General features: G+C 37.0%; 1 protein-coding gene across 1 annotated transcript; it reads left to right on the forward strand.

Moving 5' to 3' along the window:
• The first annotated feature begins 1,632 nt into the window (after window positions 1–1,632).
• LOC121410431 (F-box only protein 7-like) lies at window positions 1,633–15,777 on the forward strand. Its single transcript, XM_041602520.1, has 11 exons — window positions 1,633–1,798; window positions 5,445–5,831; window positions 7,314–7,443; window positions 8,779–8,995; window positions 9,486–9,554; window positions 10,467–10,553; window positions 10,901–10,953; window positions 12,555–12,713; window positions 13,798–13,946; window positions 14,656–14,720; window positions 15,135–15,777. The coding sequence occupies exons 1-11, from the start codon at window positions 1,686–1,688 to the stop codon at window positions 15,356–15,358; spliced, it is 1,653 nt and encodes a 550-aa protein (XP_041458454.1). The 5' UTR covers window positions 1,633–1,685; the 3' UTR covers window positions 15,359–15,777.
• The last annotated feature ends 1,046 nt before the right edge of the window (window positions 15,778–16,823 follow it).

Consider the following 16,823-nt stretch of genomic DNA (forward strand, 5'->3'; position numbering starts at 1 on the left):
ACACACAATGACTTCAAGCAGATGATAATCTTAAGGTGAAAATATCACCAAAGTGCCCATTTTGATGTATGAGTTTCATTTTTTGGCTTTACCCCCAACGAAAATTCGTTCGGCCGCCCTTGCCTTCCTATATCCTCATAATTATTGAACGGGAAAAGTGTCCCCCGCCCCCTCCCCTTGCCTCTGCCTCTGCTTTCCCTATTTTCATTTTTCGGATTAACGAACCTTATTTTGTTTTCGGATTAACGAACCTTATTTTGTTTTCGGATTAACGAACCTTATTTTGTTTTCGGATTAACGAACCTTATTTAGTTTTCGGATTAACGAACCTTCGGAAAAACGAACCTTATTTCGTTTTCGGATGAACGAACCTTCGGAAAAACGAACCTTATTTCGTTTTCGGATCAACGAACCTTCGGAACAACGAACCTTTTTTCGTTTTCGGATTAACGAACCTTCGGAACAACGAACCTTATTTCGTTTTCGGATTAACGAACCTTCGGAACAACGAACCTTATTTCGTTTTCGGATTATCGAACCTTCGGAATAACGAATCGTCGGAATTACGCCACAAATGTTCGGATTAACGAACCCTTTTTCGTTTTCGGATTAACGAACATCGAGGTATAGGCAATTTACGTGTTTCGGAATTACGAACCTTCGGAATAAAGAACCTTCGGAATTACGAAGTGTAACCCACAGTTGCATTCATAAGAATAATCCGATGTTACGCTGAAAACAACAGGAGAGAATGTGAGTAGGCCGAAATATATCCTATATATAGCCTATATAATAGTGGAAGAAATAGTACCAACTTCCCTCGTCTTTAATGGAAGAAATAGTACCAACTTCCCTCGTCTTTAATGGAAGAAATGGTACCAACCTCCCTCGGCCTTTAAAGAAAAGGAGTTTTAATTCTATTTGTATTTTTTATTCATCTGATGAGTGCCCGTGGTTATGGTGGTTATGTCCTCATAGCCATCTCGTCAGTGTCACCAAAAATAAAGGTTATGTTTACCGAGGGTTAAAATGTTCAGTTGGAAAGCATATCTTGTTGTAGAAAAATTAAGATGTATCTTTTTTTTTTATATATTTCAATTGACTAAAAACTATTAAAAATTCTCGTCATGTCTACATCCAGTGGGAGAGATGTTCAGATGAGAAATTATTGGATCTCGTCATGTCTATATCTTTTGAAAGAGATGATCAGATATGGTAAGATCTTTGATCTCGCCATGTCTACATCTTCTAGAAGAGATGATCAGATGGCAAGATCTTGGATCCGAGATCTTGCCATCTGATCATCTCCCCCACAAGGTGTAGACATTCCTGTAGGAGCTGCCAAAGGGATTACTCCATCAAGTATCAATCAAGTATATGACGAGATCCCAGATCTTTTCATCTGAACATCTCTCCCCGGATCTCTCCCACGGGATGTAGACATGACTAGATCCAAGATCTCATCGTTTCCCTAGGAGATGTACACATGAAAAGAAGATAATAGAAACATCTGGGTGCGGTGCCCGGTCTGGGTGGCACTTTTAAGTTTCCACAAACTTGTCTCCTGTTTGCCCTCTCATGTTTTAAAATTGAGTTTGCGAATGAGAGATACCGTATTGTTTCTCATTTTCAGCTGCGTTACGTTGTGACTTCGGGGTGACTTTGTCTGAAGTAAGGATTAAATAATGAAGTTAAGGATAAGACTGGGTGAAAGAACCGATAAAATTTCCGTTGGAGATGGAGAAACAAAGGAAGAAACACTTGAACAACTTTCATCTGCCGTTGGTAATGCTCTGAGGTATGTATGTTGAACTTTACCATGTTTCAAAATGGAACCTTCTGCCATTCGGCAGCCTGTTCTACAGGAATCAATTGTGGGAGTCGCCGTATCCAGCGGCCTAGACCCTGCCGTCATCGCGAGCGACATGACCAACTCCCGAGTTTGCCATCGGCATCGGACATCACGCGACATAGACCTTATCGCAAATAGATTCACGCAAAGGATCATGGGATCGAAAAGGGGGCAATAGGGCCACTGTTGTCCGGATGCAACCGCAAGCAGCTGACAATAAAGACTAACATGACTAAAGTGTACGATTTCCATAGTGTATCAAAATACGATCGACGCCCGCAGCCAACATGCAACATTTTGTTAACTTCAGTTCCAGTAAACGCCTCATCATATTTGTTATTGAGTCTAACATCACTTTTCTTCTCAATCATGGGTGACAGAGATAGATGTGCTGTCTATAACTGCAAGAATTACCACAGACTCTATGAAAACAAGTGCAATTTTGTTTCATTTTCGCGCACTGTCTGCGTATTTTGAGCTGTGCAGCAGAGATGCCAAGTTCAAAGACCGGCTATGCGTGAGATTTTCTGTGAATCTGAGTGAGATCACAGACATTGTGTACAATGAATATGGGGATAGGCTGTGATAGTTGCGTGAGACAGAGATTTGAGGGGATGAACGAGAGTCCAAAATGCTTGAGTCTCACGCATAATGCGTGAGACTTGGTAGCTCTGGTGTTGTTGTGTGAGTGGCTGTGACTGTGCAAAGTGTGCTTGTACAGTGTATGCATATGCACGGACAGTGGGCACTCTCGACCCAGGGACAGTGTACGTCAGCGAGGCAGTGGAGGAAACTGGTCCCGGAATTCCAAGCAATAATCATGATAATAAAATGATGATCAATAAAACAAACTCTGCAGTAGATTTGATTACTTTATTGTAGTTATATATTTTTGTAATATCAATCAAGAATAGATGTTTCATAAATAATTATCTCAATCATGATTTTATTCAGAGTAGGCCTATAACCAACTGAGCTGTGTTTTCTTTTTCTCTCCACAGATAGGCTACATAATTATTGCATATAACTCAAGATCATGGTCGGACATTCTGAAGTTTTATTAGTGGCATGCTTAGACAAAATATTAAATAGAACAAAAATGAGAATTAATGAAAGTATGTTGAAATATATATATATATACACACTAGCTTGTTTTTAAAATATATTTTATATTTGTCTCACCCCCCCCCTTAACAATAACAGAGCTTGTATGATCAAACTCAAAGCCCGGTTGCAAAAAAGGACTATATTTCTCCCAAAATAACAAAAACTAGCTAAATTTATGTGGAGATGCAATATATATGTATAGTCTACATTATGATTCTCATGAATATTCTTTAATGGAAAAATATGCTATCTAATTTGTATTGCCGACGTGCTCTTTTCTAAAGTCGATCGGCATTGACAAGCAATCACCGTCTCACTTTTCCTACAAAATCTTCCCAAGTTTAGCCCCAGAAAACTTTGAAAATACGGTGAGTATTGAGTTCATACTTTCACTGGGCAATCATGATACAAAGATTGTTCTATAAATCCACATTCAAGTATCCAAAATAATTTGAATACAAAGAAATCAGACTTTAAAAAAAGCCTGGATTTTGAGTGACACTACACAAAACATATGGCGTTGTATGGCTTCCTGAAAGCCGATTCCGTGTTTGCCCCCTTTCACATCCCGTGATCCTCTGCGATGACAGACGCCCTCACGCGACAAACGCTATTTGCGATAAGGTCTATTTAGCACGGGAATATTGGGCCCCAATCTTGGAATACTTATTCCAAATAGAAGCAAGGCACTCTTTCAGCTATAACTTTTTAATGTTATCTAACATGGCCTTAGCCTGAAATAAGTCACCTCTCTTCTTGTATGTGTCAGTGTATGTAGCCTGGAGGCTTCTGGGGAGTAAAAATCATCTACTATACGTACCGTAGGCTTACTCCCCATGAAGCCTGGCGCTTGTATATATATAGGCTTCCACACACCAAGGGAAAAGGCAACTATAAAAATGCGCCAAACTGCTAGTTATGTTTAGAATCTGAGGTTAACACTTCTGTACATGGGTAAAAATATCGGTTGGCAACGTTTGGCAAAAAATGGATAGTAATGGTTACAAAAACACAACAAAATGTGATAAAATAATAAAAGTAGAAGAGAGTTTACTTACATTTGTTGTCATCGCCATCTTTGATCCTTTGTTAATGCAACCTAGTTATGTGACGCATATAGAGGGCGGCAAAATCAATACGTGTAGGGTACTGCAAACCGGCTTAAAATCACTGATTTTGAGATGTTTACAAGAAAAGGCAGCAGTGAGTCTATGTCCGATAGTAAGTTTAGTCACTGTAGAGTAAGCTGAAAGTATGTTTTGGTCATGATATGTTGCCTTAAAGGACAAGTCCACCCCAACAAAAAGTTGATTTTAATAAAAAGAGAAAAATCCAACAAGGATGACACTGAAAATTTCATCAAAATCGGATGTAAAATAAGAAAGTTATGACATTTTAAAGTTTCGCTTAATTTCACAAAACAGTTCTATACACATCCTGGTCAGTATGCAAATGAGGTGACTGATGACATCACTCACTCACTATTTCTTTTGTATTTCATTATATGAAATATGATTTATTCCCATTTTTTTCCTCATTGTCCTTGAAACAAAGTTTCATTCCTCCCTGAATACGTGGAATTACCATCGCCTTAACACTTGATAGTTCAGTTAAGTTGGTCCTTATTATCAAATCTGTAAAAATTGAAATATTCTATATTTCAAACAATAAAAACCAAAAGAAATAGTGAGTGAGGGACATCATCGACTCTGTCATTTGCATGTCATTGTGTTGTGCATATAACTGTTTTGTGAAAAATAAGCGAAACTTTAAAATGTCATATCTTCCTTATTTTACATCCGATTTTTGATAAAATTTTCAGCATTATGTTAGTTTGATTTTTCTCTATTTATTCAAATCAACAATTTTCTAGGGTGGACTTGACCTTGAATTACCATAAAGTGCCACAGTATGTCTCTGGTTTTTGAGAGCGAGTATTTGTCCCCGAGGGTTTGGATAGGTGGAGCTGAGGGTAGTGGTAGTGCAGTGGAGCCTATACGAACCCTTGCCAGTGGTAGTCTACATAAGGTGCTCACTGTTGTTTGTTGTTGCTTGTCCTTGCTTGCAGTTGCTCACTGTCTCTTCTCTTTGCTGGTACTGTGGATTTTGGTTGCATTCAGTTGTGGATGTTAAGGAATTTTTTAATCTACTGGATTAAAGTGCAAGGACTAGACTTTATATTACAGTCTGAGTATTGACCTCGTATTGGCTTGTTTTGTTGTGTTTAGTTGCAAAATGCAATGGTGAGAGCCAATATTCAGATTCGAATCTCAATCTTGAAGACATAAACCAAAGTTTTACTTTAATAGGAGGAGATTTGAAATGGGATCCTTCCCTCTGCATCCTTTGCTGGGATCACCAAAAATGATTAATAAAGGAAGAAAATATGATCATGGTAACTATTTATGGCAGGTTATTGTTTTATTTTTTTTGTTTAATGTAATTATGGAAAATTACATATGAAGTATCTGCTTTCTCCTTTCAGATTAGAGCCAGGAAGCTTTGAGCTGAGCCTGAATGGGAGCGATCCAATCAATGGATCCCCAGATGATCTTCTGGAGACCTTTGGCATTGTTTCAGGTGACCTGATCAAAGTCCTTCGGCCAAACGAACTGGACCCATCTTTGAGGCAGAATGGGGAGAATACAAGAGGGAAGCCAAGGGATACCCGTATCAATGGGAGCCTTTCTACTGCTAGGGAATGCACCACATCAGATGGGAGGCCAGAGCCTGAGTGTGAGGAATCTCAAGATAACTTTGCCAATCAAGAGAATGAGATGAGTACAGAGGAAAAGGAAGCAAGGGAGCAACTGGCAAGACTTGAAAGAGAAGCAGAAATGGGAGAGAAGATATCAGAACCAATGTTGTGTAGGTAAGAAACAGAATAAGCTATAAAAAAAGGAAATGATTGTTCATGAAGAAACTCTAAGGGCTAGATGATATCATATTTCAGTATTGATATCACCAAGCCATACAGGAAACCCACGTACCTAATTCTTAATGGACATTCCTCTAAATCACAAGATCACTCAAGATATTGCGTACGGCTAAACCTCATTGGAAAAGTGAAACCTTTTGTTTCTGTTACTGACTTCATACCTATGAATTAAGTGAATTTTGTGTACAATTTTCTCATTTCAGCTACCTTACTTTCATTGTGCACTTTGAACGTAATCTCCAATTATTTTTTGTGTGTAATTGGACTGAGTATGTAACAGTTTATTATTTTTTTCTTGAGATAAAAAATCCCCAAATACACACCCTTGTTTGTGCTTCTTTTGGAAGATGCAATTACATGTAATTGATATAGTGAGAACAAGGTTTGATTGTTTTTGTAACTTTGTTGTTAGATTTTGGAAGAGTCTTTTACTTGCTTCAGATTTGTTTGATTATAAGCGACTGATATTTTGGCTCCATGAAATGATGTTCTTAACTTGTTCACACTTCTGTAGACAATCACTACATGCTACTTGGAGTTAATAATGTGCAACTAATCATCTAATTGGCAAAAACAAGGCTAAAGGAATACCGGTAGTTTGTCTAGATTTTATAAGAGTTATGTAGCAGTTTAAAGAGTCAGTTTTTTAGCCTGCACATTATGCGATTTGTTGTGATCTGAATTTCAAAGAAATTACAATAACACTCGATAAGAAGATTCCAACCAATAAATTCTTAGCAATCAGAATTTAGAACTGTGATAAGACTACTGAAATCAGAATTCAGTCAAGTTTGAGCCTCCCTGTAGGTATAAAAGCAAAATCAATTCCAAGTCGCAGTGACATCATCCTCTGCGACTTGAAGCTGATTTGGACTTTTTTTCCCAAATACAAGGCTTGCCACAAAGCAAAATTATGATTTTATTATACCTAACATTATGCCGAACTTCAAATAAAATAATTTGCTTTTTCGAAATGTCACATTTAATGCAAAATGCTGTTTATTAAAAACTTGTGTTGCATTGGATCGCACAGTGGGAGACGGGCTTTAGGTACATAGGATTCACTATCTGTATCTTTTAAATAGACAAATTTTGCAAACATTTGTTCTATTTCTCCATGTGAGTTAGTTCTGCTGTGGAGTCTTTTGTGATTTAGCTGCTCATTGAAGACATTAAGGGTGTAGTTCTGTCTTATTTACATGTTGGTTGATCATTTTGTTGTAAACAACCTTCATATTTGTATTTGATGAAAATGGATATTACACTGTAGAGAGAGACAGAGATAAAAAAGTCAGTGAGTGGTACAATATTTTAGACGATGTGCTCTATGCTCATGTGATTTGTTAGGAAAGTACATGACAATTCAGGATTTTCTCTAAAATTTTCTATGATTTTGTCAATGTCTTTACTATACAGAGATGCAGAAGGTGATAAGATTCCCTTGCGTTTGAAACAGCTATGTGAGGAGATTCAACCAAAGAGCTCTGGTGATGCCTTGTGTCTAGTGCTTCATGTCCTTATGGTGGAGACTGGATTTGCTGCTCAGGTAATTCATTTTGAAAAGTAACTGAAGGACTTCAGTCCTAGCATATTTGGAGCAGATAACCAGTGAATGTCTTCAGTGAACACATCTGTGGTTTTGTGAAAGGAAATTCAATTTATGTCAATTCTCATGACACAATGTTTTACTTAACATTGCCTCACTTTTTTTTGCCTGCATTGCAGCAGTGAGAAATAGACCCTGCTTTTTTCAATGACAGCGTTGTGAAACATTGAAATCTTAACTGAGGTTATTTTTTTAATATCATTATAAAAGTGTATGGGCCTATTTCAAGAAATTTTACATACAATGTAGTGGTAAGCAAGTGTGAACATTCATCTGGCTGAGTTTCGGGTCAAATGGTCAATGAACTTTTACCATGTTGTGGTATCCATGTCAAAAAGTTAATCAAGGTCAAGATTTTGAATTTTCAGGATAAGTTTTAGGCTTTCCACTTTTTAGTATATTGCAAACTAGTAGAGTGAATTTTTATCCTGTCGACTACTGTATAAATATAGCGAATAGGCATGAGTGTGATGATGCGAGATTTCGCATGAGGTGAAAGAAAGATGCTCTATTCAACGAGGCGTTAGCCGAGTTGAATAGAGTGTTTCTTTCTTTCACCGAATGCGAAATCTTGCACCATTGCATGAATAAGAATATTCGCTATTTGTGTTGTACAACGCCTCGGAGTTAAGTGAATTTATGAAAAAAAGCAAAGATTTTTTTCCTGCAGTAATCTATGAAAAGGGAGAAAAAAAACGAAAAAGCAAAGAAAAGCAAAATCCCACAAGCAAGCACCTCGGGCAGCATTGCACATTTAGCCAGCAGGCTATACGTGTATTGCACCTGCATTTTTACTGAGCGCAATGAATTGAATCGTACTGTGACATCATCTCCTAAAGCACCGGTACATTTTGGATGGTACGTCTTGTGTGCAACGGTACAAATGTTTGACATTCAGGCTCCCTTTTGCTCGCGTACAACAAGCTAAGTAGTCATTGTACAATATTCTTTATTTCTAAATAGTCTTTGTATATTGACCACTTGGTTCCAGTAGGCTATTGAGTATCCACTTTGTTGGTTACTTTTAATGTTTCCAGTTTCACTGTTAGATTTATCCAGTGAATACAGTAGAGGCTGAGCTATAAAAGTTCCAACAAGACAAAGAGTTTACATAGGCCTATATGAATTTTGCTGAATTACTTTCTGAAATCATTGATGCTTGGATCATTAGAGTTTAAAGATATATGTTCCATTGGAAAGTTTTAATCTTCCGATTTGATGCAACAAAATCTTTGCTGCTAAGATTTTTGTGTGTTTCTTTTATGTGTTTATCAGCAATGTGCAAGTTCATGCAGCACAGACCAACCCACATCTTCACAGATGGTAAACAGAGAGCAATGTAGTGAAGAGAGAGACCCAGATCCTCTAGCTGCCTTACCTAATGGATGGAAGACAGGAACATCATATAAACTACCATATCAACATGCAGAATGTAAAGGAGCTGAGTGTATGCTTACTGGTGTTACAATGGGAACAATACTTCTTATTCATGGTAAGAGAATGACAGAAGGGTGTAAAATGGATGAAGTAGCGGGGTGGGGGAGGGGTAAAGGAGTGATAGGGTTAGAATAAGTTTTTGATACTATCAGAATTTACATAGGGTCAAAGATGATAAATTTTGGTCAAGTATTTGGTCTATGGTCAAAGGAGCAGCATTGATCATGAAAAAAAGCAATGTCAATAGTTAGAATGTTGTATGAGAGAGTAAATTGGTGACATTAATTGTGATAGCACAGAAAATTAGGAGTGTGACAGAAAGAAAACTTACTTACAAATCCTTGTTGATGTGCTAAAGGTGGAAAAAAAAATGATTCAGGCTATTGATTTTGTACTAAAATGCAAATACCGGAAATTTTTGGAAGATGACGATGGTAAATCAATTTTATTCAACCTTGAACTTGAATATAACATCAAACTTTTTAAAAAGTGGTTGAAAATATATTATCAAAGCTCTTGTCCATGTTTATTTTCTTGTACTACAGGTCTAATTGGGAAGAAAATCCATGCAACATTGCAGTTAAAGCCATCCATGTATGCCTCTCTAGTGGAAGGTGTGTCTTTATATTAGTTCTGTCTTTCAGTTCTATCTGATAAGTAAAGAAATGATGATCCAAGCATGTGAAAATTATCAGCCATACAATGGGTACTTAAAGAGAAATTCCAGTAGTTGCAGTAAACACTGATTTCATGAGAAAGTCTGTAAAACCAGGCTTAATTGTCAGTATATAATCGAGGATGGAGATGTGGTACAGTTACATAAACTGAACTTTGTGAAATCTTGAAATCTACGCTGAAAAATGTTCACACTGAAGATCACCAACACAGATAGGCACACGTGGGACAGTGTATTATTATTGCTGGAATAAAGACCCGACGGAAGTGACCGAATCCGCGCTTATTTTGCTTATTTCTCAGCAATTACACAGTTTCTCCCAGAATCCTTTGGCACATATTTTTTATTCATACAAACAGACACTTGGGTGGTCATTATATTAGATTCTGTAAAAAGTCATTTTGAGATCGTTACCAAAACTGGAATTTATCTTTCATAACTTAAATCTTAGTTGTTTGTGATACTGATCAGTAATGATTTAATGTATTTTCATATCCTTCACAAGCAACTATGTCTTGTAATGTGACAACATATCAGTCTGTCTCTTTTATTCCTAGACTATGTATCACAAAGTTTCACTTTGACTATAACTAATTTGTCTGTGCCTTACTATCCAGTATGCTACTGTATATTAACAGAGCTTGATCTTCCCTTTATAGTGATGTATGTTAGAGTATATATAATTAGGAGTTTAAAATTCATTTTAGGTCATACCTATATTTGTCAAGCTGAAGATATAAATTCATTCATGTTTTCTGTGCATTTGGACATTAGTAGTAATACCTGGGTAATTATTCCTAGATGCTATGTATCATATATAGGATGTGATAGCCTTTTTTTTCTTTAATAGGGAGTGTTCTGTTCACAAATCTTGCCTACTTGTCTAGGAGTTTTAAGGACACCATAGTTTACCCTTTGTTAGCAACAATGAGATCAGGTGAGATATTACTCTTCTGTGTTTCAAAGTAGTTTCTTTCAAATGTGGTACTGGAGGATTTTTATGCTTTATTACTACATAATATATACTAACTAACGTGATTTTGTTTCCTGTTTTATGATTTCATTTTATAATTTGATTATATGAAAAGTAATCATGATCATTGCAAAGATTTCTAGGCATTTACTTGGCAAATACATCATCTCCTGTGAAGTTCCTCAAGCAAAGAATGATACTTCTAAATGCCTTTTTTTCACATTTTCAGATACATTTGAAGAAGTATTTTATCAAATTGATTTTAAAATAGCCATATTTCTCTAATCCTGTTATTATTTTTTCTTCTTCAGAGCTTGGCCTTCCTCCACTGCATGGTCTTCCTGCTCTCTTTCCTGAAATTCAGGTTTGTTGTAGCTCCACAATTCTTTAAATGAAATGTGTGGAACATATCTTTATTATTACATAAATTATCACTATTACCATATCTTAAATGATAGCTGCCCATATTTTAGGCAAATAATATATATATTTGTTCTGATCCTGACATGTGTAGTATAATTCTAGTACAGTTCACTTTCATTATTTTTAAGGTCAGTGGTCAGTAAGGGTCAATAAATGAGTGTCAACTTCAAGAAAAATTTCTAAAGATTGGGGATTTGATGTTTGTCTCGCCTGCATTGCAGAGCGAGATTGTAGGTGCTGCTTTCTGATGGCGGCAGCGTCATCAACATCAAATCTTAACCCTTTAAACCCAGAATTATTAGGGGCGGTCGTGACATACACCCTGAATTATGTGCACATAAATGACTTCTCGACCACATTCACACAATTCCCCATGATTCGAGACCCAACGGCACCTTGCCCCCGCTAGTACCCGGACCGAGCCGGCTGAAGTTTGGCTTCTCGTAGACCTAGTCTACAATCAGAAATATCAAATTTAGTGTCTGTTTTGGGCTCAAAATCACTGTTTTCACCAAAGTTAGATATACCAATTGCTTCCCCATAGTAAGCACGTGACTCGCCGCGTATTACACCGTGTGTTACCGCACATACGACACGAGCACCCACAAAAAAGTGGCATATTTTGGCCATTTTAGAAGCTAAATCCTTCCGAAATCATTGCGGACATTGACTGAAATTATCGACCAAATATTCCTACACGTACTAGAAAGATGACGTCATTTTAGAAGATCACCTGACATTTAGTATCCATGCTTTTGAAGTCACATGGCTGATCAGGTATTTGCGCGTTTTCTGGCAGGCCGGTATTCCGGCCTATCGGGTTCAAAGGGTTAAACAAAGGTTTAATTTTTTAGATAATTCATAAAACTTGGACATAAGGGTAATCAAGTATTACTGAACATCATGCCTGAGTTGGTCACATGACCAAGGTCAAATGTCCTTTGGGATCAATGAACTTAGATTATGTTTGGGGAATCAAAATGAAATCTTAACCAAGGTTACATTTTTAAATGTCATACACTGTAACTCTGCAAGTATATGGAACTACTTCATGAAACTGGGACATACCATGTAAGAGTAATCAAGCATCAATGAACATCCTGCATGAGTTTCAGGTCACATACAGTACCCTAGGTGAATGAATTTTGGCTGTGTTGGGGGTATTTGTTGAATTGCCATCATAACTTTGAAAGTTTATTGATCTAGTTAATGAAAGGTGGACATAGGGGTAATTACGTATTGCTGATCGTCTTGCACAAGTCTTTGGTCACACATTCAAGGTCAAATGTGATTTAGGTTCAATGAACATAGTATTTATTATAATTATGAATGTATTTTTTGTGAATGATAATTCTATAGTTATTTTAAAAATAAGCACTGCTGCTATATTGAATATCATAGTGCAGGCGATACTGCTAGAGGCGCTCCACATTGTATGAATATAATGCTAGGTTTGAATTTTATAATGCAGGCAAGGCTGCCTTGGCTGTTCACTTGTATTAATAAATACATATGAATTGAATACTTTTTGTTTGTTTACAGCTGAAGATCTTGAGTTTTCTAAATATTGCTGATGTAATAACGATGTCAACCGTCTGTCATCATTTCCATAGCCTCATTAATGATCCTTTATTATGGAGACAGCTTGTACTAAGAGACTTTGGAGGTAAAGTCACAGACAGGGATTGCAATTGGAAGAATGTAAGTGAAGGTTTTATTGTATTTTTTTAGATAATGCATACAAAAATATTTGGGTCTTAGAATTATCATTATGTTTTATAGCTGTCTGTCTGTTCATCCAATTTATGAATTCGTATGTGACCAAGCATGTCAGAACCAACACAAAGTTTGTGCTGAGTGATTTTCAGTAGGAGCATATCAAGATTTAATATATCTTGAAATATTATACTTGTCTCTATGCATTATATATTTCTAAGAAAGGATGTACCAAACATACCCAAAATGCTTTTTTACAGTTTAATTAAGACTCATATTTTGATTTTTCCGACGTTATGTTGCAATTTGTTCTACTTCCTGAGAACCAAAGTATTCCCCTTATTTTGAACACCAATAACTTAAAAACTGGTTAAGCTCTTGACTAATTCTTCTCTATGATCACAAACAGGATGTGCCAAATTATTGTCACAACTGTGGAGCTTATTAAATGACCCCTTTTAGGAAAATTTCAATGATATCTAATCCTCCTTTTGTGATATTTGCACAATAGAGTGAAAGTACCATTCTCTTATACTCTTTTGAAAAGGTTAGGATCATGGAGTAGTAGTGAGTTACATATCACTTCAAAGCTAAGGATCTCTTCTTTTTGTAAGGAATTGAACATTTTTCTCTGAGTGGATTTTGCCATGCCTGGTCACATACTTGGGTCATATATGTGTGTATGGGAGTGGCAATGAAAAATGAGGTTTGGGGTATGGAGGTCCAAGGTTTTAGGTCACAGAGGTCATACACCTTAAAACCTGTTGTTCTTGTGATAATTCAAGAAACCTTTGATGGCTCAACTTCATATTTGGGTCATGTATGTAAGAACGGAATAATATTTCATTCAAATTAGATTAATTTAAATGGTTTTCAAAATATCAGAATAAAACATGCAATAGATACAGTTATAGATCTGGTAATGGCAGAATGATACATTTTGACTGTGAGCAGTTGAGAATTCATCTAGTTATTAATATCTATTTCAGACTGTCCCTCCAGCAAAACATGGAAGCATAACTTTTGTGAAAATGTCATTTTCATGAAGTCACTTTGGGTTGTTCTACAGGTTTACAAAGAGAGATATCGCTTGAAAATAATGAGGGAACAGCTCAGAAATCGAATCCAGAATTCTTTCTACCCTCCTGGTCGGCGCCCCTTTGCCTTTGTACCATCAGTACCACATCCGCTACCTGGTATTTATCCCCCTGGCTATAGGTAAGCATACCATCAGTACCACACCCGCTACCTGGTGTATATCCCCCTGGCTATAGGTAAGCATACCATCAATGCCACATCCCTACCTGCGGTCTATTCTGGCTCCAGGTAAGCATACCATTATTACCACACCCCTACCTGGGGTCTATTCCCCTGGTTTCAGTAAGTAGAGTACCTCACAACCGACCTGGGGTACATCCCCTGACTACCGGTAAGCTGACCGTAAGTATCACATCCCTTCCCTATGGCCTATCCGTGGGTACAGGTAAGCTGACTATAAGTACCACACCCCATACCTGGGGTCCATCCCCTGGGTACAGGTATGCCTACCTGTCCTTGACATTTATCTTAATGCTGTAATTCATTCTGTTCAGGCCCCCTTCCACCTTTGTGCGTTATATCAATTTGTGTTATATGGCTGTATGTTATCTTCATTTGTATTTTTACTTTTTCCTGGCAAATATCCCCGAAGGCAAAAGTGAAAAACCTGTATTGCCTAGAAATAACTTTCATTGCCACTTATCGCCAATTAATAAATCTTTTTGAGAAGCCATTAATTAAAAACATTTAGATCTTATGATGTGTAAAAGAAGTTGACAAATATGTAAACTGCCTCTAACATATAGCCTCACTACAACATTTTTATTACATTGATTTATTGGAGTATGTTATACATGTATCTTCATTAAGTACTTGAATTTTTTTACAGAGGGGGAGACTATGACATCGACCCATTTAATGCTGGTGGCGCCCTTCCTGGTTACCCAAACTCAGGTATGGTTTAGTTGCTTTCAGTTTATATAGATTTAAGAATGATTGGTCTTATGTTTTGTTAAGATCTTTGTGCTATTCATGATTCATTAGTGGGGTTTTTGAAAGAAAATACTTATACACACAAATATGAACTGCAAAACATATGTTTTTCACCTTCTACTATATGCATTCTTAATCATTCTGTTCTTTAGACTGAAAAAAAATCCAGTGTGGAGACTGTAAAAGTACATAAATTAAATTTTGTGATGGTATTCAAAAAGTTAATTGTACGTGGCTTGAATTTCCTAATGAGCAAACTTCATTGATATGAAATATTGTCAACCTTTGAAAAAAAAGGAATAATGTCATGTGATAGCATTTGATCTCTTTGTAATTGACTGGCACTATCTTGTATTACATTACTTTCCACTTCAGCCTTCCTGCCGATTCCTGGCCCTCTGGTACCCAATCCTCGTCATGATCTTATTTTCCCTAACCCTGATGCAAACCATAGACCTGGTCACGGTGGAGGACTTATGGACCTGGAGACTGTGAGACCACATCCTTATGCTCCTCAACCGCCTCAGGGATTCCCTGGGAGGCGGACAGGTGGTCGGCCCCTTGGTGGAGCAAGTGGGATGAGAACATTCTTCAGGTGATGGAGAGAGCAGTCATCTCCATACCAATAATGAGATGGAAGCAGCATCGCAAGGGCAAGAGTTCCCATTACACCCTTTCAAGACCATGGGTAAACTAATCAGTATTAGGGGAATGTGCTCTCTGCCTTGTCACATGATGTTAATGTAGTGTAAGGAGGTTATTATTTAACATTAATCATCATAAATGTTCCGGAGTAAAAAGGAAGCGTTGGTTTCAATATCTTTAGAGTTCAGAAGAACATGCCCCATGACCTGTATTAATCAGAAGTAAAGAAGCAACTTCATGCCTCCAAAAGCTGATATTCCTCAGAGTGAGATATTGAGATAGCATTTAAGTGAATAGAGTTATCTGTATGTTAATTTCATATCTCTTTGTCGAGTAGGAAGTTGTTCCATATTATGTTCCTTTTACTTGCGAGTCTGTGCAGAAAGTATCAAGAATTTTGAAACATAAGGGATTACTTTTTGTCTCGCCTACCACAAGTGAAGGTAAAGGATCCAAATGTTGTCCGTTGTCCGTCCGTCATCTGTCCGTCCGTCACAAACCTAATGACGTATAACTCCACAACCGTAAGTTGCTTTTCAACCAAACTTGGATGGTAGATGTACTTAGGCGACCTGCATGTTATGTTGCAGTTGGAAGTCATATGGTAATGTCAAAGGTCATTTTCAGGTCAACATTAAAGTTTACGTGAGTCCATCCCAGTCATTTCACAATGAAGTTTCGATTCAATTCTGTTGAGTGCCCTCACAAATCACGATATTTCTGGTTATTTTCATAAGTGGGGGAGACACAAAATCGCTTTTGCCTTGTTTATCTGTTACCTGAAAAAACATATCTTGTCTTTTGTCTTAATATGAACAAGCAATTGTTATACATCATATGAAAGAGGGATCAATCCCATGTCATTTAGTAATAAGCTCACGGTGGTGTGAATATGATGCATTGTTCAAGAGAGTGCAAAAATTGTCATGCTCCAAAGCAATCCCTTTTGAAAGCTGCCATTCTTTGGGAATGAAAGAAGCAACATTATTTTTCTTTCTTATATCTTAAGACATAGTACTTGACTTGAAAAATAGCAATTCATGTTTTTCATAATGGCATATCTAAAGGTTGATTTAATTCATTTGAAATTGAGCATCTTGTTGGTTGTAATGTGTACATCCTGAACCAGGGTAGAATAGCTGTATATGATATAGGCTATCACTTATTAATAGAATAATCTAGTACGTTTTGAATAACAAAGCAAATTGTATGTGTAATATAGTTTTCTGTAAACTTTTGATGTAAACAGAGATGCCAGTGGCAAATGGTCCCAAGGTCTGAAAATTTTTCAAAGCATGGAGTCCCTTTTTGCTTGGCTTAAGTTTAAGGGCCCTGGAAGCTCTAGGGTTCTAAATAGTCTCTGATTCAATCTGAGCCTATTTCAGGGATACTTTTCCCAAAGATTTAGCTTAAGCTTTG

This window comes from Lytechinus variegatus, chromosome 3 (genome assembly GCF_018143015.1).
Source record: "Lytechinus variegatus isolate NC3 chromosome 3, Lvar_3.0, whole genome shotgun sequence".
Lineage (NCBI taxonomy): Eukaryota > Metazoa > Echinodermata > Echinoidea > Temnopleuroida > Toxopneustidae > Lytechinus > Lytechinus variegatus.